Raw genomic sequence first — 15119 nt, forward strand, 5'->3', positions numbered from 1 at the left:
AAACACAGCAGGGGGAATATATTCCCACATCTTTTTTAAGTAATAAGGTTCAATTTTTAAATAATCAATTTCTGCCTTATAAAGGGTTAACACATTCACTGCCAGCGACCCGCTAGGCGGGGTTTCTATTCGTAGGTGCTTTTTGCTACAAATGCAAACAGTGTTATCAACTTATGAGCGACGCGCCGTAGTTCGCACAGTGAATGTGTTAAAATACGTCACTGAAATCTTAAAATTGAGTATGCGGTTGTATTTCATAGAAGGGCAAAAGAGCATCGCTAAACCGTTTCGTCTAGGGCGCATATTGCGTCCAGAGCAAAGCGAAGGATGCCAGAATAGGACGCCAAGTTTAGCTAGGCTCTAACATGGAATTTTAAGTTAAAAACTGCAATAAAACATATCAAAATTACTTCTACCAAAATTTTATAACTTCAAAGAAAAAGGACAAATTAGTGAAGGAAAAGGAATATGAAGGGCAATATCAAAAACACTAATAGCTGCTATCATTTATTTGTAAAAAAATATTCTACTCACTACATAGCCAATATATCAGTTAAAATTTTAATAATTTAAGTATCCATCCCTGCGTAAGTCACATTATTTATCATCTATACAACAATAATTAATGTTTCACAATGAGTATTCCGCACGCGTGCTCACAATCTCAGTGGATAATTTATGCTGAAACTTACACAATATACAAATATATGTAGATACATAGATCATGTTCCGAAGACAAACTTATCGTTTACGAATGGTCCTTCCTAAGCTTTCTATTCGGAATTATTGCTTTTTAATTTTAGATTACATTTGAATTAATTACGTTTTCATTTTAAACTGCTACATCCCTGAGTATTAAACACATATTTATTCTTTAAAACTTTTGCGTTTTGAAAACATATTAACTCGCATTTATAGATAGGTCTATCACGAATTTATGTCCCAGCAATTTGTCAAAACAGAGATTTGTGCAACTACCGAAAAGTGTATGAAAAAGTTTGGGGTAGACATCACACTTTCAAATCTGTCGAAACGTCGGTAAATAGAGGATATAAAATAAATTCGTGATAGACCCGTCTATAAAATGTTGAGTTAATATGCATTTAATCGACAATTGGAAATTAGTGGATCGAACGAACCAGCTCAATATAGCTTTATGTATAATGTAATGTATAAAGAAATCATATCGTTATTGCTTATTCAGTTGTATAATCACATGTTATGCGACGCCCGTGGGCTTGTCCGCTCCTAATACATTAATTGACAGTAACATTACATTCAGAATAAGCCTGAGTTTCGCAAACAATGCTCATTCACTTATCACAATGTTATTGCTTTTCGGAAACACGCACTTACATTCTCAAACAAATATCACATTTTAATTACAATACTTTTGTCATCTTGAAAGTGCGCTGTTGCACAGATTAATACATACAATGCACGTCAACTATCACAGTAGCGTTTATGTCTAGCTTGAATTAGCCGTCTCTTACTCACAAACAAATTTGAAGCTAGTTCGACAGAGACGCACGCTTGACGGACAGGAAATACGCTACTGTGCTAGCGGTGCAGAAAGGTTCTGAAAGCATAGCGCGTCTGTCAGTCTTTAGTATTGAGAAACGGTGTTCAATATAATTGGAATTTCAAAGAGATTCGTAGCCAATATTTCAGCATAAATTACAATAATACACGTCAGTAAGGTCGCTGTCTGCTGCCGAATCCACGGAACAGAACGGCACAAATAAAATCACAAACACATGCTTGTTAGAGCATAAGCACACACAACACAACCGGTTTGTTAGTAACTAAATATCGATATACATTGTTCATCAAATTCTTAAGATATTCATAAATTAACCTAAATTATAAATTAATAACCGAATTGGAAGATCTAAAGGCGTCACTACTCGTTAATGCTACGGTCCCAGTAAGGAAAACATGAGGAAAGTTGATTTAACAAGTTCAATAAATAATTGATTAAAATACAGTTTCATAAGGAACATTGTTAGTGTGTACTTGACAAGAGAGAATTCACCTGATACCAATAGCATAATAACAGACGTCAATTATTAAAACTACAAAAATACTAAATAATAATAACCCTAAGACATTTACAATGATAAAATTCAATAAAATAATACTGTATCACTAATGCCAGCAGCTTTCGCAGCGGGTGCCGAGAATGACTCTTCGGTTGAGATTATTTTCCACAAAATAGATTTCCTATAGAAAAATAAGCACGTCGACGTGCGTTTCCCTCAATATCATTCACAGATCGATTTTTAATATCATCCGACAGAGAGCTAGAAAAGTTCGATAGAGAGCATAATTTGAGAATAGTTTAATTTAAACCCTAATTTACGAAACTTTATTGTCAAGAAGACTACCATCGCCTCGTCGAGTAAGAGTAAGCAATACTAAGCAGTAAACACTACCACACTGACGACCTATACGAGTACATAAGGTGATCCCAATAGTAAACAATAAATAATCTCAATTTTAAAGCTATAAAATACGGTAAGCTTAGCGCGTCAAACGTGACATAGAGGACAAAAATAGCTGCAAGAGGATCACTCGGCCGCGAGCTACACCTCACGGCCACTAGCTAAGGTATCACAACGTCTCATAGACTGTCTATTACTGGCCCGTGGGGGTTGACACTAAACACGAATTCAATACAACTAAATTAAGTAGAGAATATCAAGTAAAGGGACGGCGAACAGGCGGCGCGCGCCTGGCAACAACAAAACATACGCGATGAGTACAACGTAAATGCCATTTGCTATAAATATGATAGACACTGACCACGATGAGGTGTTCACGGTAAATTTAAACACATAATGCCTCGACGTTTTGGTTGTTCGCTGTTGTTGAATGTTTCCACATTCGCGAATGCATGAATACATCCACACATTAGAAAATTATCTAACATAAAAATCGTATCTAAATTATTTATCTATTTTAATAATGCCGAAAAACTATGTCATTTAAAATGTAGATTAGTATATTATACGAAGGCAACTGTTCATTATTGAAAACATTGAATCTGCTCTAGTACAACATTGCGACGAAGCTATTTAACGGTATCTATAACCTACCACCTTACTGTTCATCAAAATATATAAATGGTTTGCATAACGTATACGTTACGATAAGTAGATACTCATTTGTCATTATTGCTTCTTAATATTGTAACCTTAAAGAACTAAGGCAATACTCGACAGAAAAAAATACTTACATTTTAAATACTGACCGAAATGGGAAATAAATTAAACGCTATAATTTAATGATTTATCTTTAACGCTCCTATGTACTATGTAAATAATAAAATTTACAATATCTTAAATTACGTACTTCTAAACGAATACTTGCGTCCTGAAAAAGGTAACCGTTTATATAATTTCATCAATAAGAGAGCATTTTAAGGCAAGGCTTAATATACTTATTTATCATTGTCTTCCTATCGTACGTCATTTCACTTTTGCGTTACAGTTGGCATTCGGCCCGCGACGCATCCTAGGGGCATACGATACAATTGAAAATTAACGATTGTATTGTATTATTATTTGGCGCTGTCCACTTGTGTTACTTGCCATAATAATTGTAACGTATGCTTCATAGAGCGAGCCTTGTGTCCTTATCATAAAACTACCCACGGCGAAATCCGTACACGGCGGGAAGAAGTTGATATCTGGTGGGAAAAAATTGAAGAAATTTGAACCATATGTAATTTTATTTAAAGTTCAAATTTCTTCGGTAGAATATCTCGAGTTATCAACTTCTTCCCGCCGTGTACGGAAATATTCGAGATAGTTTTGTGATAGGACATGATCCTGAGTGCGCTCGGTGCCTCGGGACCAGAATACATCTTATTTATAATATTAAAAATAAACCCCACACACCATCCGCGTACAGTATACGAACCGAACCGCATTTAACGCACGAACGTTACCTAACAAACTTAACTCGATGCTGTAACTGAAATACTGAAATTATACTTTTGTGACTGTGTTATCATTTGTAATGAATATTGTAAATCGAATTTAAAATCGCTTCCGTGTGCATCAAATATTATGTTAATATGATAATGAATAGGCACAAATATTGAATGCTGAAAATGTTTTGCCCAAACGAAATAAATATCGTTACTGTATGGAGGTATAATATTCATAACATAATGCCCGATTACTGACGCTGTTCAAAATGTAAACTTAATATCCTTGGTTATGTATTGTCTATTGACACTGGCCTTGTATAACTAAATAGTATAAATAACAATGTAAAAACATTATTGAATTATGCGTTTGAATTTGTTTTATCACTATGATGCGACGTGTTACGTTTGCATTGTAAAAGAAACGATATTATAATGTCTTTATTAAATATAATCGCTTTACCCTTCTATACGTACAGCCTCTTTTACAAAACAAGCGCTAACACTTTCACGCGAATTAATGAAACGAGCTAGTGAGAGTGATGAATATTCTTGGCAAACTTCGATATGTCGTTTCTTTTGATTAGAAAACAAAAGAAAATCAACCATATTCCCTATACTGTTAATTTCAAATTGAACTGCAGATTCTCATATGATGGACCATCAGAGGATAATTGTATGACGTGTTCCGTTCTACGTCCGAGATCTTCATTGAGAGAGTAACGCCTCCGGTGACCGATAGATGCCGCTAGCGTCTATGTAGTCGCACAACATAAAGTGTACCAAGAAAATTCTAACATCTGTTATAACTGTTTGCAAACACCTGATTCAGCAGTTAGTTAATGTCGGGCGGGTCCCTGGTCCGCGTATCACAGACGGCAGTCAGTGCGTCTCCTCGGCCGCCGCGTGCGACGCCACGAGGTTCAGCGGCGCTTCGTCGTACTCGGGAGCGCTGCGACCGACCTACAGGAAATACAACCTTATTACTGGACAGCTAGAGGTTATGTTAAGTTAAACAAATCGTGCCTCAATTTGACAGCTAAATAGATGTTGCTATAACAGCGCGATACGATTCGGTGTACTGTATGCTAAAGAGTTATTTTATTGTAGCAGAGACGGCCAAATAAAAGTCAAAGGGCCCGCATTCGGGGAACTGTTATCATTGGTCGATAGGGCCCGCATTCGGGGAACTGTCATCATTGGTCGATAGGGCCCGCATGCGGGTTGCGGGAGATTTTCAAAACGCATGTTATTATGAGTTTCGCTTGTCGTTTCACCGCCTACGGGGAGTCATCGAAGTCGAACGCTGTATACTCTTTTTCGTTTCGGCCAAGCCACTTCACAGCGTACTTAAGAATACAAAGCAATTGTTAAAATTACCGCAAAACATGGAAATTACTATGTAGCAAAAAGTAGTTAGAACCATCTTGAAGGTCCAACGGATTATAGACTTTATCTCCATCAACAATAGACCACTAATCAAATAATAGATAAAGAGCCACCCGAGTACCTGAGACTGGCGACGTAGTGTCTGCGCCACAGACAAGACATCCTCCAGACTGAGCATAGTTGCGCTACCCCCTCTGCCACAAATATACGGTAGTTTTACTCCATTTTCGAGTCAGTATCTTTGTGTGACACCCGTGTCTTTGAACGGACCAATCACGGCAAGGGACGCTCACCTCGTCCCCCGCTCCGTCTAGCTAGAAGATTCCTAGTCTATGGTATGGGTTACCTGCGGGCGCGTGTTCTGCGCGTGCAGCGCGGCCAGCAGGTGCGGCTGCAGCTGCCGCCGCAGCGCCGCCAGCACCGCCTCCTCGGGCGCCCCCTCGGCTGCCACCGGCGGCTCTGCGGGCTCCGAGCACGTGTTGGCTCCGCGTCGAGATTCTGTATTAAAAAAAAAACTGTTGGTAGGTATCGTACGAGATCTACGAATAGGAGGTAATTTTCTTGGCCAACGGTTGGGCTGGCGCTTGAGCTCATGCCAATGTCAATTATTTATCTGGAATAATCCTTCAACCCCAACGTTGTAATATAGAGTCCGCAGAAAAGTACTCTCATCTATCTGGGGCGGCGGCGGCGCGTGTGTATGATGTCGCGGCGCATGGCGGTGGGGCGCGGCACGCCGTGCAGCTTGTAGTAGAGCCCGCACGCGTTGCACACCATCTCGTATTAGTGAGGTGTGTACGTACTGTTCCGCTGCTTGTCGTGTCTGGGGCGGCGGCGGCGCGTGTGTATGGTGTCGCGGCGCATGGCGGTGGGGCGCGGCACGCCGTGCAGCTTGTAGTAGAGCCCGCACGCGTTGCACACCATCTCGTATTAGTGAGGTGTGTACGTACTGTTCCGCTGCTTGTCGTGTCTGGGGCGGCGGCGGCGCGTGTGTTTGGTGTCGCGGCGCATGGCGGTGGGGCGCGGCACGCCGTGCAGCTTGTAGTAGAGCCCGCACGCGTTGCACACCATCTCGTATTAGTGAGGTGTGTACGTACTGTTCCGCTGCTTGTCGTGTCTGGGGCGGCGGCGGCGCGTGTGTATGGTGTCGCGGCGCATGGCGGTGGGGCGCGGCACGCCGTGCAGCTTGTAGTAGAGCCCGCACGCGTTGCACACCATCTCGTATTAGTGAGGTGTGTACGTACTGTTCCGCTGCTTGTCGTGTCTGGGGCGGCGGCGGCGCGTGTGTATGGTGTCGCGGCGCATGGCGGTGGGGCGCGGCACGCCGTGCAGCTTGTAGTAGAGCCCGCACGCGTTGCACACCATCTCGTATTAGTGAGGTGTGTACGTACTGTTCCGCTGCTTGTCGTGTCTGGGGCGGCGGCGGCGCGTGTGTATGGTGTCGCGGCGCATGGCGGTGGGGCGCGGCACGCCGTGCAGCTTGTAGTAGAGCCCGCACGCGTTGCACACCATCTCGTATTAGTGAGGTGTGTACGTACTGTTCCGCTGCTTGTCGTGTCTGGGGCGGCGGCGGCGCGTGTGTATGGTGTCGCGGCGCATGGCGGTGGGGCGCGGCACGCCGTGCAGCTTGTAGTAGAGCCCGCACGCGTTGCACACCATCTCGTATTAGTGAGGTGTGTACGTACTGTTCCGCTGCTTGTCGTGTCTGGGGCGGCGGCGGCGCGTGTGTATGGTGTCGCGGCGCATGGCGGTGGGGCGCGGCACGCCGTGCAGCTTGTAGTAGAGCCCGCACGCGTTGCACACCATCTCGTATTAGTGAGGTGTGTACGTACTGTTCCGCTGCTTGTCGTGTCTGGGGCGGCGGCGGCGCGTGTGTATGGTGTCGCGGCGCATGGCGGTGGGGCGCGGCACGCCGTGCAGCTTGTAGTAGAGCCCGCACGCGTTGCACACCATCTCGTATTAGTGAGGTGTGTACGTACTGTTCCGCTGCTTGTCGTGTCTGGGGCGGCGGCGGCGCGTGTGTATGGTGTCGCGGCGCATGGCGGTGGGGCGCGGCACGCCGTGCAGCTTGTAGTAGAGCCCGCACGCGTTGCACACCATCTCGTATTAGTGAGGTGTGTACGTACTGTTCCGCTGCTTGTCGTGTCTGGGGCGGCGGCGGCGCGTGTGTATGGTGTCGCGGCGCATGGCGGTGGGGCGCGGCACGCCGTGCAGCTTGTAGTAGAGCCCGCACGCGTTGCACACCATCTCGTATTAGTGAGGTGTGTACGTACTGTTCCGCTGCTTGTCGTGTCTGGGGCGGCGGCGGCGCGTGTGTATGGTGTCGCGGCGCATGGCGGTGGGGCGCGGCACGCCGTGCAGCTTGTAGTAGAGCCCGCACGCGTTGCACACCATCTCGTATTAGTGAGGTGTGTACGTACTGTTCCGCTGCTTGTCGTGTCTGGGGCGGCGGCGGCGCGTGTGTATGGTGTCGCGGCGCATGGCGGTGGGGCGCGGCACGCCGTGCAGCTTGTAGTAGAGCCCGCACGCGTTGCACACCATCTCGTATTAGTGAGGTGTGTACGTACTGTTCCGCTGCTTGTCGTGTCTGGGGCGGCGGCGGCGCGTGTGTATGGTGTCGCGGCGCATGGCGGTGGGGCGCGGCACGCCGTGCAGCTTGTAGTAGAGCCCGCACGCGTTGCACACCATCTCGTATTAGTGAGGTGTGTACGTACTGTTCCGTTGCTTGTCGTGTCTGGGGCGGCGGCGGCGCGTGTGTATGGTGTCGCGGCGCATGGCGGTGGGGCGCGGCACGCCGTGCAGCTTGTAGTAGAGCCCGCACGCGTTGCACACCATCTCGTATTAGTGAGGTGTGTACGTACTGTTCCGCTGCTTGTCGTGTCTGGGGCGGCGGCGGCGCGTGTGTATGGTGTCGCGGCGCATGGCGGTGGGGCGCGGCACGCCGTGCAGCTTGTAGTAGAGCCCGCACGCGTTGCACACCATCTCGTATTAGTGAGGTGTGTACGTACTGTTCCGCTGCTTGTCGTGTCTGGGGCGGCGGCGGCGCGTGTGTATGGTGTCGCGGCGCATGGCGGTGGGGCGCGGCACGCCGTGCAGCTTGTAGTAGAGCCCGCACGCGTTGCACACCATCTCGTATTAGTGAGGTGTGTACGTACTGTTCCGCTGCTTGTCGTGTCTGGGGCGGCGGCGGCGCGTGTGTATGGTGTCGCGGCGCATGGCGGTGGGGCGCGGCACGCCGTGCAGCTTGTAGTAGAGCCCGCACGCGTTGCACACCATCTCGTATTAGTGAGGTGTGTACGTACTGTTCCGCTGCTTGTCGTGTCTGGGGCGGCGGCGGCGCGTGTGTATGGTGTCGCGGCGCATGGCGGTGGGGCGCGGCACGCCGTGCAGCTTGTAGTAGAGCCCGCACGCGTTGCACACCATCTCGTATTAGTGAGGTGTGTACGTACTGTTCCGCTGCTTGTCGTGTCTGGGGCGGCGGCGGCGCGTGTGTATGGTGTCGCGGCGCATGGCGGTGGGGCGCGGCACGCCGTGCAGCTTGTAGTAGAGCCCGCACGCGTTGCACACCATCTCGTATTAGTGAGGTGTGTACGTACTGTTCCGCTGCTTGTCGTGTCTGGGGCGGCGGCGGCGCGTGTGTATGGTGTCGCGGCGCATGGCGGTGGGGCGCGGCACGCCGTGCAGCTTGTAGTAGAGCCCGCACGCGTTGCACACCATCTCGTATTAGTGAGGTGTGTACGTACTGTTCCGCTGCTTGTCGTGTCTGGGGCGGCGGCGGCGCGTGTGTATGGTGTCGCGGCGCATGGCGGTGGGGCGCGGCACGCCGTGCAGCTTGTAGTAGAGCCCGCACGCGTTGCACACCATCTCGTATTAGTGAGGTGTGTACGTACTGTTCCGCTGCTTGTCGTGTCTGGGGCGGCGGCGGCGCGTGTGTATGGTGTCGCGGCGCATGGCGGTGGGGCGCGGCACGCCGTGCAGCTTGTAGTAGAGCCCGCACGCGTTGCACACCATCTCGTATTAGTGAGGTGTGTACGTACTGTTCCGCTGCTTGTCGTGTCTGGGGCGGCGGCGGCGCGTGTGTATGGTGTCGCGGCGCATGGCGGTGGGGCGCGGCACGCCGTGCAGCTTGTAGTAGAGCCCGCACGCGTTGCACACCATCTCGCCGCGCGCGTCGCGCCGCCATATCGTGGTGGTGTGCGTGCCGCAGTTGCTGCACGACAGCTCCACGCGCGCCGCCGACCGGGACCCCGTCGACGTGTCCGATGCCTCTTGCTGGAATGTTCATAACGAATAAATAATCTAGGCATAGAAATAAAAAGAATTGATTGAGGAAATGCTGTTTCCGCAGGGGCCTTTCTGAGATTTAATAGTTTTATTTTAGATTTATATAGTCTTATTTTAATTATAGTTTTACTCGTGATGTACCTTTACTTTTCCAATAAATCAGTCAATTCATAAAAAATAATTCATTCGGATGGCAAGACTGATTTATTCAGTTGAAAAAGAAAACTAAAAGATGCAGGTAATTATGCTCGAGGCACAATATTTTACAATACGTAATAATGTGTTCCTACTTTTCCGCACTAGTGCGAGAAACAGCACTTTTCGTGTATATGTCAAAAGTTTAAAGCGCCATATGTAATGTAAAACGTTGTACGATACAAGTGCGAATAAGTAATTCCTCTTTTCCGCACTTGTACCGCAAATAACTATTTCTCAAAAATGGACGGCAAAGTCGACTTTGCCGTCTAAAAAATAGGTTGCGAAGCGCTTAGTTTATGGTCAGTCAAAAATTAAAAAGTTAAAAAACATTGCAGTCTCGATTTTGGGACTGCAATGTCGCATACAAATTCCATTATTTGTCGAGTTCCAAACTTTTTAAAAGTTGAAATGGCCATATCAAATGAAGGCACAGGCCCATTAAACAGCCAAACAGATGATTAGTACCGCGACTGTTTAGTTGTCTCAAATAGGTTGGCGTATTTTCGGCAGAAAAATACACTTCTATTTTTTTATTAAAAAAAATAAAAAGGCGGCAAGGGCTTTCTTCTGTGAAAATATATACGCAAGAACGTTGGTTTTGTAAAATATTTCTATGATATTTATATTTCTTGCACCATTTTTGAGAAAAGCACTATATATGACTCGGCTGGAAGGCTACTTGCTGGCTTCGGATTCAATTAAACGGACTCCCAAGGTCGTCCGTTTAAAACGAATCCTCAGCCTGCAAGTAGCTACTTCCGAGCCTCGACAATAATGTACTATTTCAATTTGAACGTATGTAAGAGTTAACTATTAGTACATTATTGCAGAGGCCGGGAAAGGACAATTCGTGGATGAGTTTCGATTTTGTCGGACGACGCGAAGCGGAGTCCGACAAAGAAGACGAATCCACGAATTGCTATTCCTGCCGAGGCATATATAGTGCTTTTCTCCAAACATGCGAGGAAATAAGCTAAAATAATTATTATTTAACCATCAAGCATCACTCAAATCAAACCTTCACATCCAAAATGTCAAAAACAATTTCCCTCTTTAATTAATTTTTAAAAGTTAAAGTTACAAACTTATTCTGCCATTCAGTATTCGTTCATTCAATATAATTGTGCAATATAGTTGGTCAAACCAACTTTTCAGTCAGTAAGAACCAGGAAAACTATACCCATCCTTTTCTTTTGGGTGCTAGTACTAGTGTAAGACAAAGATAGTATGATTCTCTTTGTCTATGTTTGAAATGAGAAAGTCCTTTGACAAAGTATATAAGCTTTACTAACACGGATGATTTAAAAAAAATATAAAAATTATCTTTGATTTTATTAAGCAGTATTCGCACGATCATACACGTGAAATGATAGCTGATCGGGTCGTGTAGAAGCGGCTCGCGGCAATAATAATTGGCCGTTTGCGTTTTTTATTATTAAAAAGTAAAAAACACTACAGTAATAAGTTATTACTGTAGTGTTTTTTTACTTCCCGTCCGCTAGAACAGGACAGCGATAGTTTGATGTTTTTTAATTAGAGTTTGACATTAAAGAAGAACTTCCCGTAGTATTTTTGCTACAGTAAGGTGAACATTTCCGAGCATATTGGAGAAAAATAATATACTCACGTTGTCGGGCGCGGCCGGCCAGTGCGGCGCGTCGTTGTGCGCGGGCGCGGGGGCGGGCTGCGCGCGCGCCGGGAAGCTCTGCTTCCTGCGCGCCGTGCCGGCTGGACCCGCTGCTCGAGACTGCCATTCGCCATTCTAAAACAACTCATTATTCGACAATGTTCTACTTATCAACAAAGTGTTGTCTGTAAACCCATTCACTGCCCCCGACGCACATTTGTGTGTTCACCGTCATACAAGTTTGTTCCTAGGCCACGCCACTTGGCAGTGAATGCTTTAAGTCTGTCGCCATTTCCATACAACACTGTATGCCCAACCCTTTAGTTTCTCTTTGAACTTAAAGAAATTGACAGGCTTTTCTATAATAGTACGGGACGTTTTGATTAAGGATCAGCGAAGTTTGACAAGGTATTTTCAAGGATTGTGAGAAAGGATCATCGAGCAGCATGAACTCGATTATGAGCATCTTTACTATGAACCATGATTACTTGACATATGGCGCCATCTCGTCCTATAGGTATTACAGCCCTAAATATTCAGTCAGCATCAATAGTAACGGATGAAACAACGCTCCAAAACTATCTGCCACCTTGGAACTATTTTTCAAATAGAGACACATCTCTACCTTCTCGAACGTGGTTCGCGGTAGGCCCTCTGGCACTTTATTTTTTTGATGAACTATTAGATAATAGTATATTGACAAGTAGTCTGATCCGTTACTTTAGATGAAAAATTAAAAATAATGTTTTCTTCGCAACGTGTTCATGTGTTGACGACATAGAAAAAAACCTATGAGGAAGGACATGATTCTAATTATCATGTCAGTAACGTATTAACGATAACCCGATAAGGATAAAAACAAAGTCTCAAGCCAATTTCATTCTGAGTCACCATGAAACGCTATCAAAGTGCCGTTACACATATGATATCACGAGAAGTATGCCATGGAATGGAACCCAGGGATCAATCTATCCTGCTTTAGTCTTAAATAAATAAACATTTTGCTTTTTTTTATATATTTATCAAAAGCGTTCGTCTGCAAGGTCGTTTTTAATTACTTGGTTAAAACGTCATCATTAGTCACAAAACAAGTTTCGATGTAACATTAAGTAATTACATAAGTATCGAACTACCTATAAAGTAGTTAAGAGGAAAGAATATTATGTTGTTTTCAATGTCAGGAAGGTTTTAAAAGATGAAAGAGATTAGTCAGTCATGCAGTACCGAACAATAGTTACAAGACTTACAAGGAAAACTCGAGTATAAGGCCATTACCATAAGATACGTGGAGACAATAAAAGACCTAATTCATGTTGTCATCTCGTCGTGAGGCCGCGGTGTACAAGTTAGTCATTTAAATAACCCAGTCAGTGATGTGGTGCTTATTACTTTGTAGTGAAATTTTTCAATAAATAGAGTGAATTTTGTATTTTAACAAAAAAGGAAAATGTCTGATTTCATTTACATATTAGGTAGTGGTTTTGTGATAATAGGAAAATACTTTTTTTTTATACCTGAGTGTTGTTTCTGATTGTGAATGTTAGGTTTTAAGTATACCGACATCTGAGAGTGCACGGAATAGTATGTATGTATGTCGATAAGTGAAAGTTGTCGTTATATCACGTTTGTTTATTGATTATTGTTTTACTTAAACAATGCATTTATATAATATATACATTCGCGAGTTGACCAAATAGATAATTGAGCATCCAAAATGCAGATCCACATTATACATTTCAGCTTGCGCTGACAGAATAGCGAGTCTGGCCAGATTTATAAAAAAATAGCGATAACCAATGCTTGGTGTCACCGATATAAGGAAATAATGGGTCATCCACAGCATGAAAAACCGGCCAACTGCGAGTCGGACTCGCGCGCGCATAGTTCCGTACCACTACGCGAAAAACGGCAAAAAATCTTTCATTTGGTATATCGGGGAAAGAGATGCAACAATAACATTGATAAAATGCATCGATTAAGAAGTGTAACACTCTTACGGTAGATGTCGCTAAGGGTCCCCTTGACCTATAATATGGTGGAAAGATTTGCTGGCTGGGGATGAGGTCTTGATGGCTCAGATGGCAGCGCGCTGGAGTATCGATCCAGAGGCCGTGAGTTCAAGTCTCACCCAAGACAGTAAATTTTCCACTTTTAAATTTATTCTAAGCTTAAAATGCATCGTGTTACTGACCGGTGAATGCGCGCCGTTGGCCACGGGCAGCGGCATGGGCGAGGTGGACGCCCGCAGAGGCGACACTGTCATCCCGAGGTGCTTGCTGTTGATGAGCCGTTTCAGTAGCTGAGTCGCTTCTCCACCGCGGCCTGTCAACAAACGATTTAGATAAAACTCAAATAAAGCTAGTGGCCTAGCGGTAAGAATGTGCGACTTTCAATCCGGAGGTCGCGGGTTTAAACCCCGGCTCGTACCAATGAGTTTTTCGGAACTTATGTACGAAATATTATGTATCATTTGATATTTGCCAGTCGCTTTTCGGTAAAGAAAAACATCGTGAGGAAACCGGACTAATCCCAATAAGGCCTAGTTTCCCCTCTGGGTTGGAAGGTCAGATGGCAGTAGCTTTCGTAAAAACTAGTGTCTACGTCAAATCAGGGATTAGTTGTCAAGCGGAACCCAGGCTCTCATGAGCCATGGCTAAATGCCGGTATAACGCGAGGAAGAAGAAGAAAACTTAAATAAAGCTACGTAGTATAAGGCCGGGGAACTCACTCTCCGAATGTGTCGTGGGTGGGTCGGTCCTTCGGCCCAGATATTGCTGGTGAGAGGTGGATCTGCTTCAGTTTTAAGCAATCCCTTCCGTTCCAGGATTAGGACAAGTAACTTGCTTTTGTTTTAGAGGCCAAGACTTATTATTTATGCCCGGGCCTCAAAACTTTATTTCTTTAAACATTATTATTACGGGTTATTACTAGTGATGTGCCGACTATTGATTTGGCCGACTAGCCGACTAGCCGACTAATCGGCGCTCGAACGGCCGATTAGTCGGCCGACTAGTCGGCTAGTCGGCCAGATCATTAGTTTCGCATAAGTTCTGGTGAAAAACAATAGTTTTGCTCATTTGGTTGCGCTATTCATCATATTAGCTTGGCAAAAAGGTGCTCTCTACAGGCTCTAACACCTATCACAAGAATCCTCGTTAAATTTTTGCCTTTCTTTTATTTTGCCATCCTGAGCAGACCGTCAGTACTACCGCTTGTAGGAGGTATTTCCAACGCTCTATTTCCCCTACGTAGTCGGCTGTTAAGAACCTATCCCCCGTGGTCAGCGTCTTTACGAGCAACGTGCCCTGTCTAAATCTCTAAATTTTGCAATAACTTAATAGATTCCCATGGCTCCACTATTAAAAAAAAACAAAAACTTAATAATAAAATTATTTTACTATAGAACTTGCCCATGAAATTACAAGATAATCAGTTGAGATAGACCTGTAGAGGAAAACTAACACTACTAGCCCACCAACAGACAATAACGATCAAACGGTCAATAATTTGAACAAAAGTTTCATTTGCATCCTGAATAGGTATTTTAGTAAAATAGACATAAAACATATGGTAAATATTGACTGTGGATTTCTTTTTTTTCTGTTTTCTTTCAATAATAAAGTGCCGACTAATCGGCCATTTTTGCCGACTAGTCGCCGACTAATCGCCGACTACAAATGTGGCCGG

The 15119-nt window shown here is 45.0% G+C and overlaps 1 protein-coding gene across 1 annotated transcript in view; it reads right to left on the bottom strand.

The window, feature by feature from the left end:
• Nucleotides 1-494: 494 nt before the first annotated feature.
• Nucleotides 495-15119, bottom strand: part of LOC134667398 (uncharacterized) — a 35789-nt gene continuing 21164 nt past the window's right edge. Inside the window, exons 5-9 of the mRNA XM_063524800.1 lie at nt 13624-13754; nt 11433-11567; nt 9361-9595; nt 5670-5821; nt 495-4897 (exon numbers count right to left, since the gene is read on the bottom strand). Coding sequence (XP_063380870.1) covers nt 4817-4897; nt 5670-5821; nt 9361-9595; nt 11433-11567; nt 13624-13754 — 734 coding nt within the window. The 3' untranslated portion in view covers nt 495-4816. The remainder of the gene's footprint in view (nt 4898-5669; nt 5822-9360; nt 9596-11432; nt 11568-13623; nt 13755-15119) is intronic.

This window comes from Cydia fagiglandana, chromosome 9, assembly GCF_963556715.1.
Source record: "Cydia fagiglandana chromosome 9, ilCydFagi1.1, whole genome shotgun sequence".
NCBI lineage: Eukaryota > Metazoa > Arthropoda > Insecta > Lepidoptera > Tortricidae > Cydia > Cydia fagiglandana.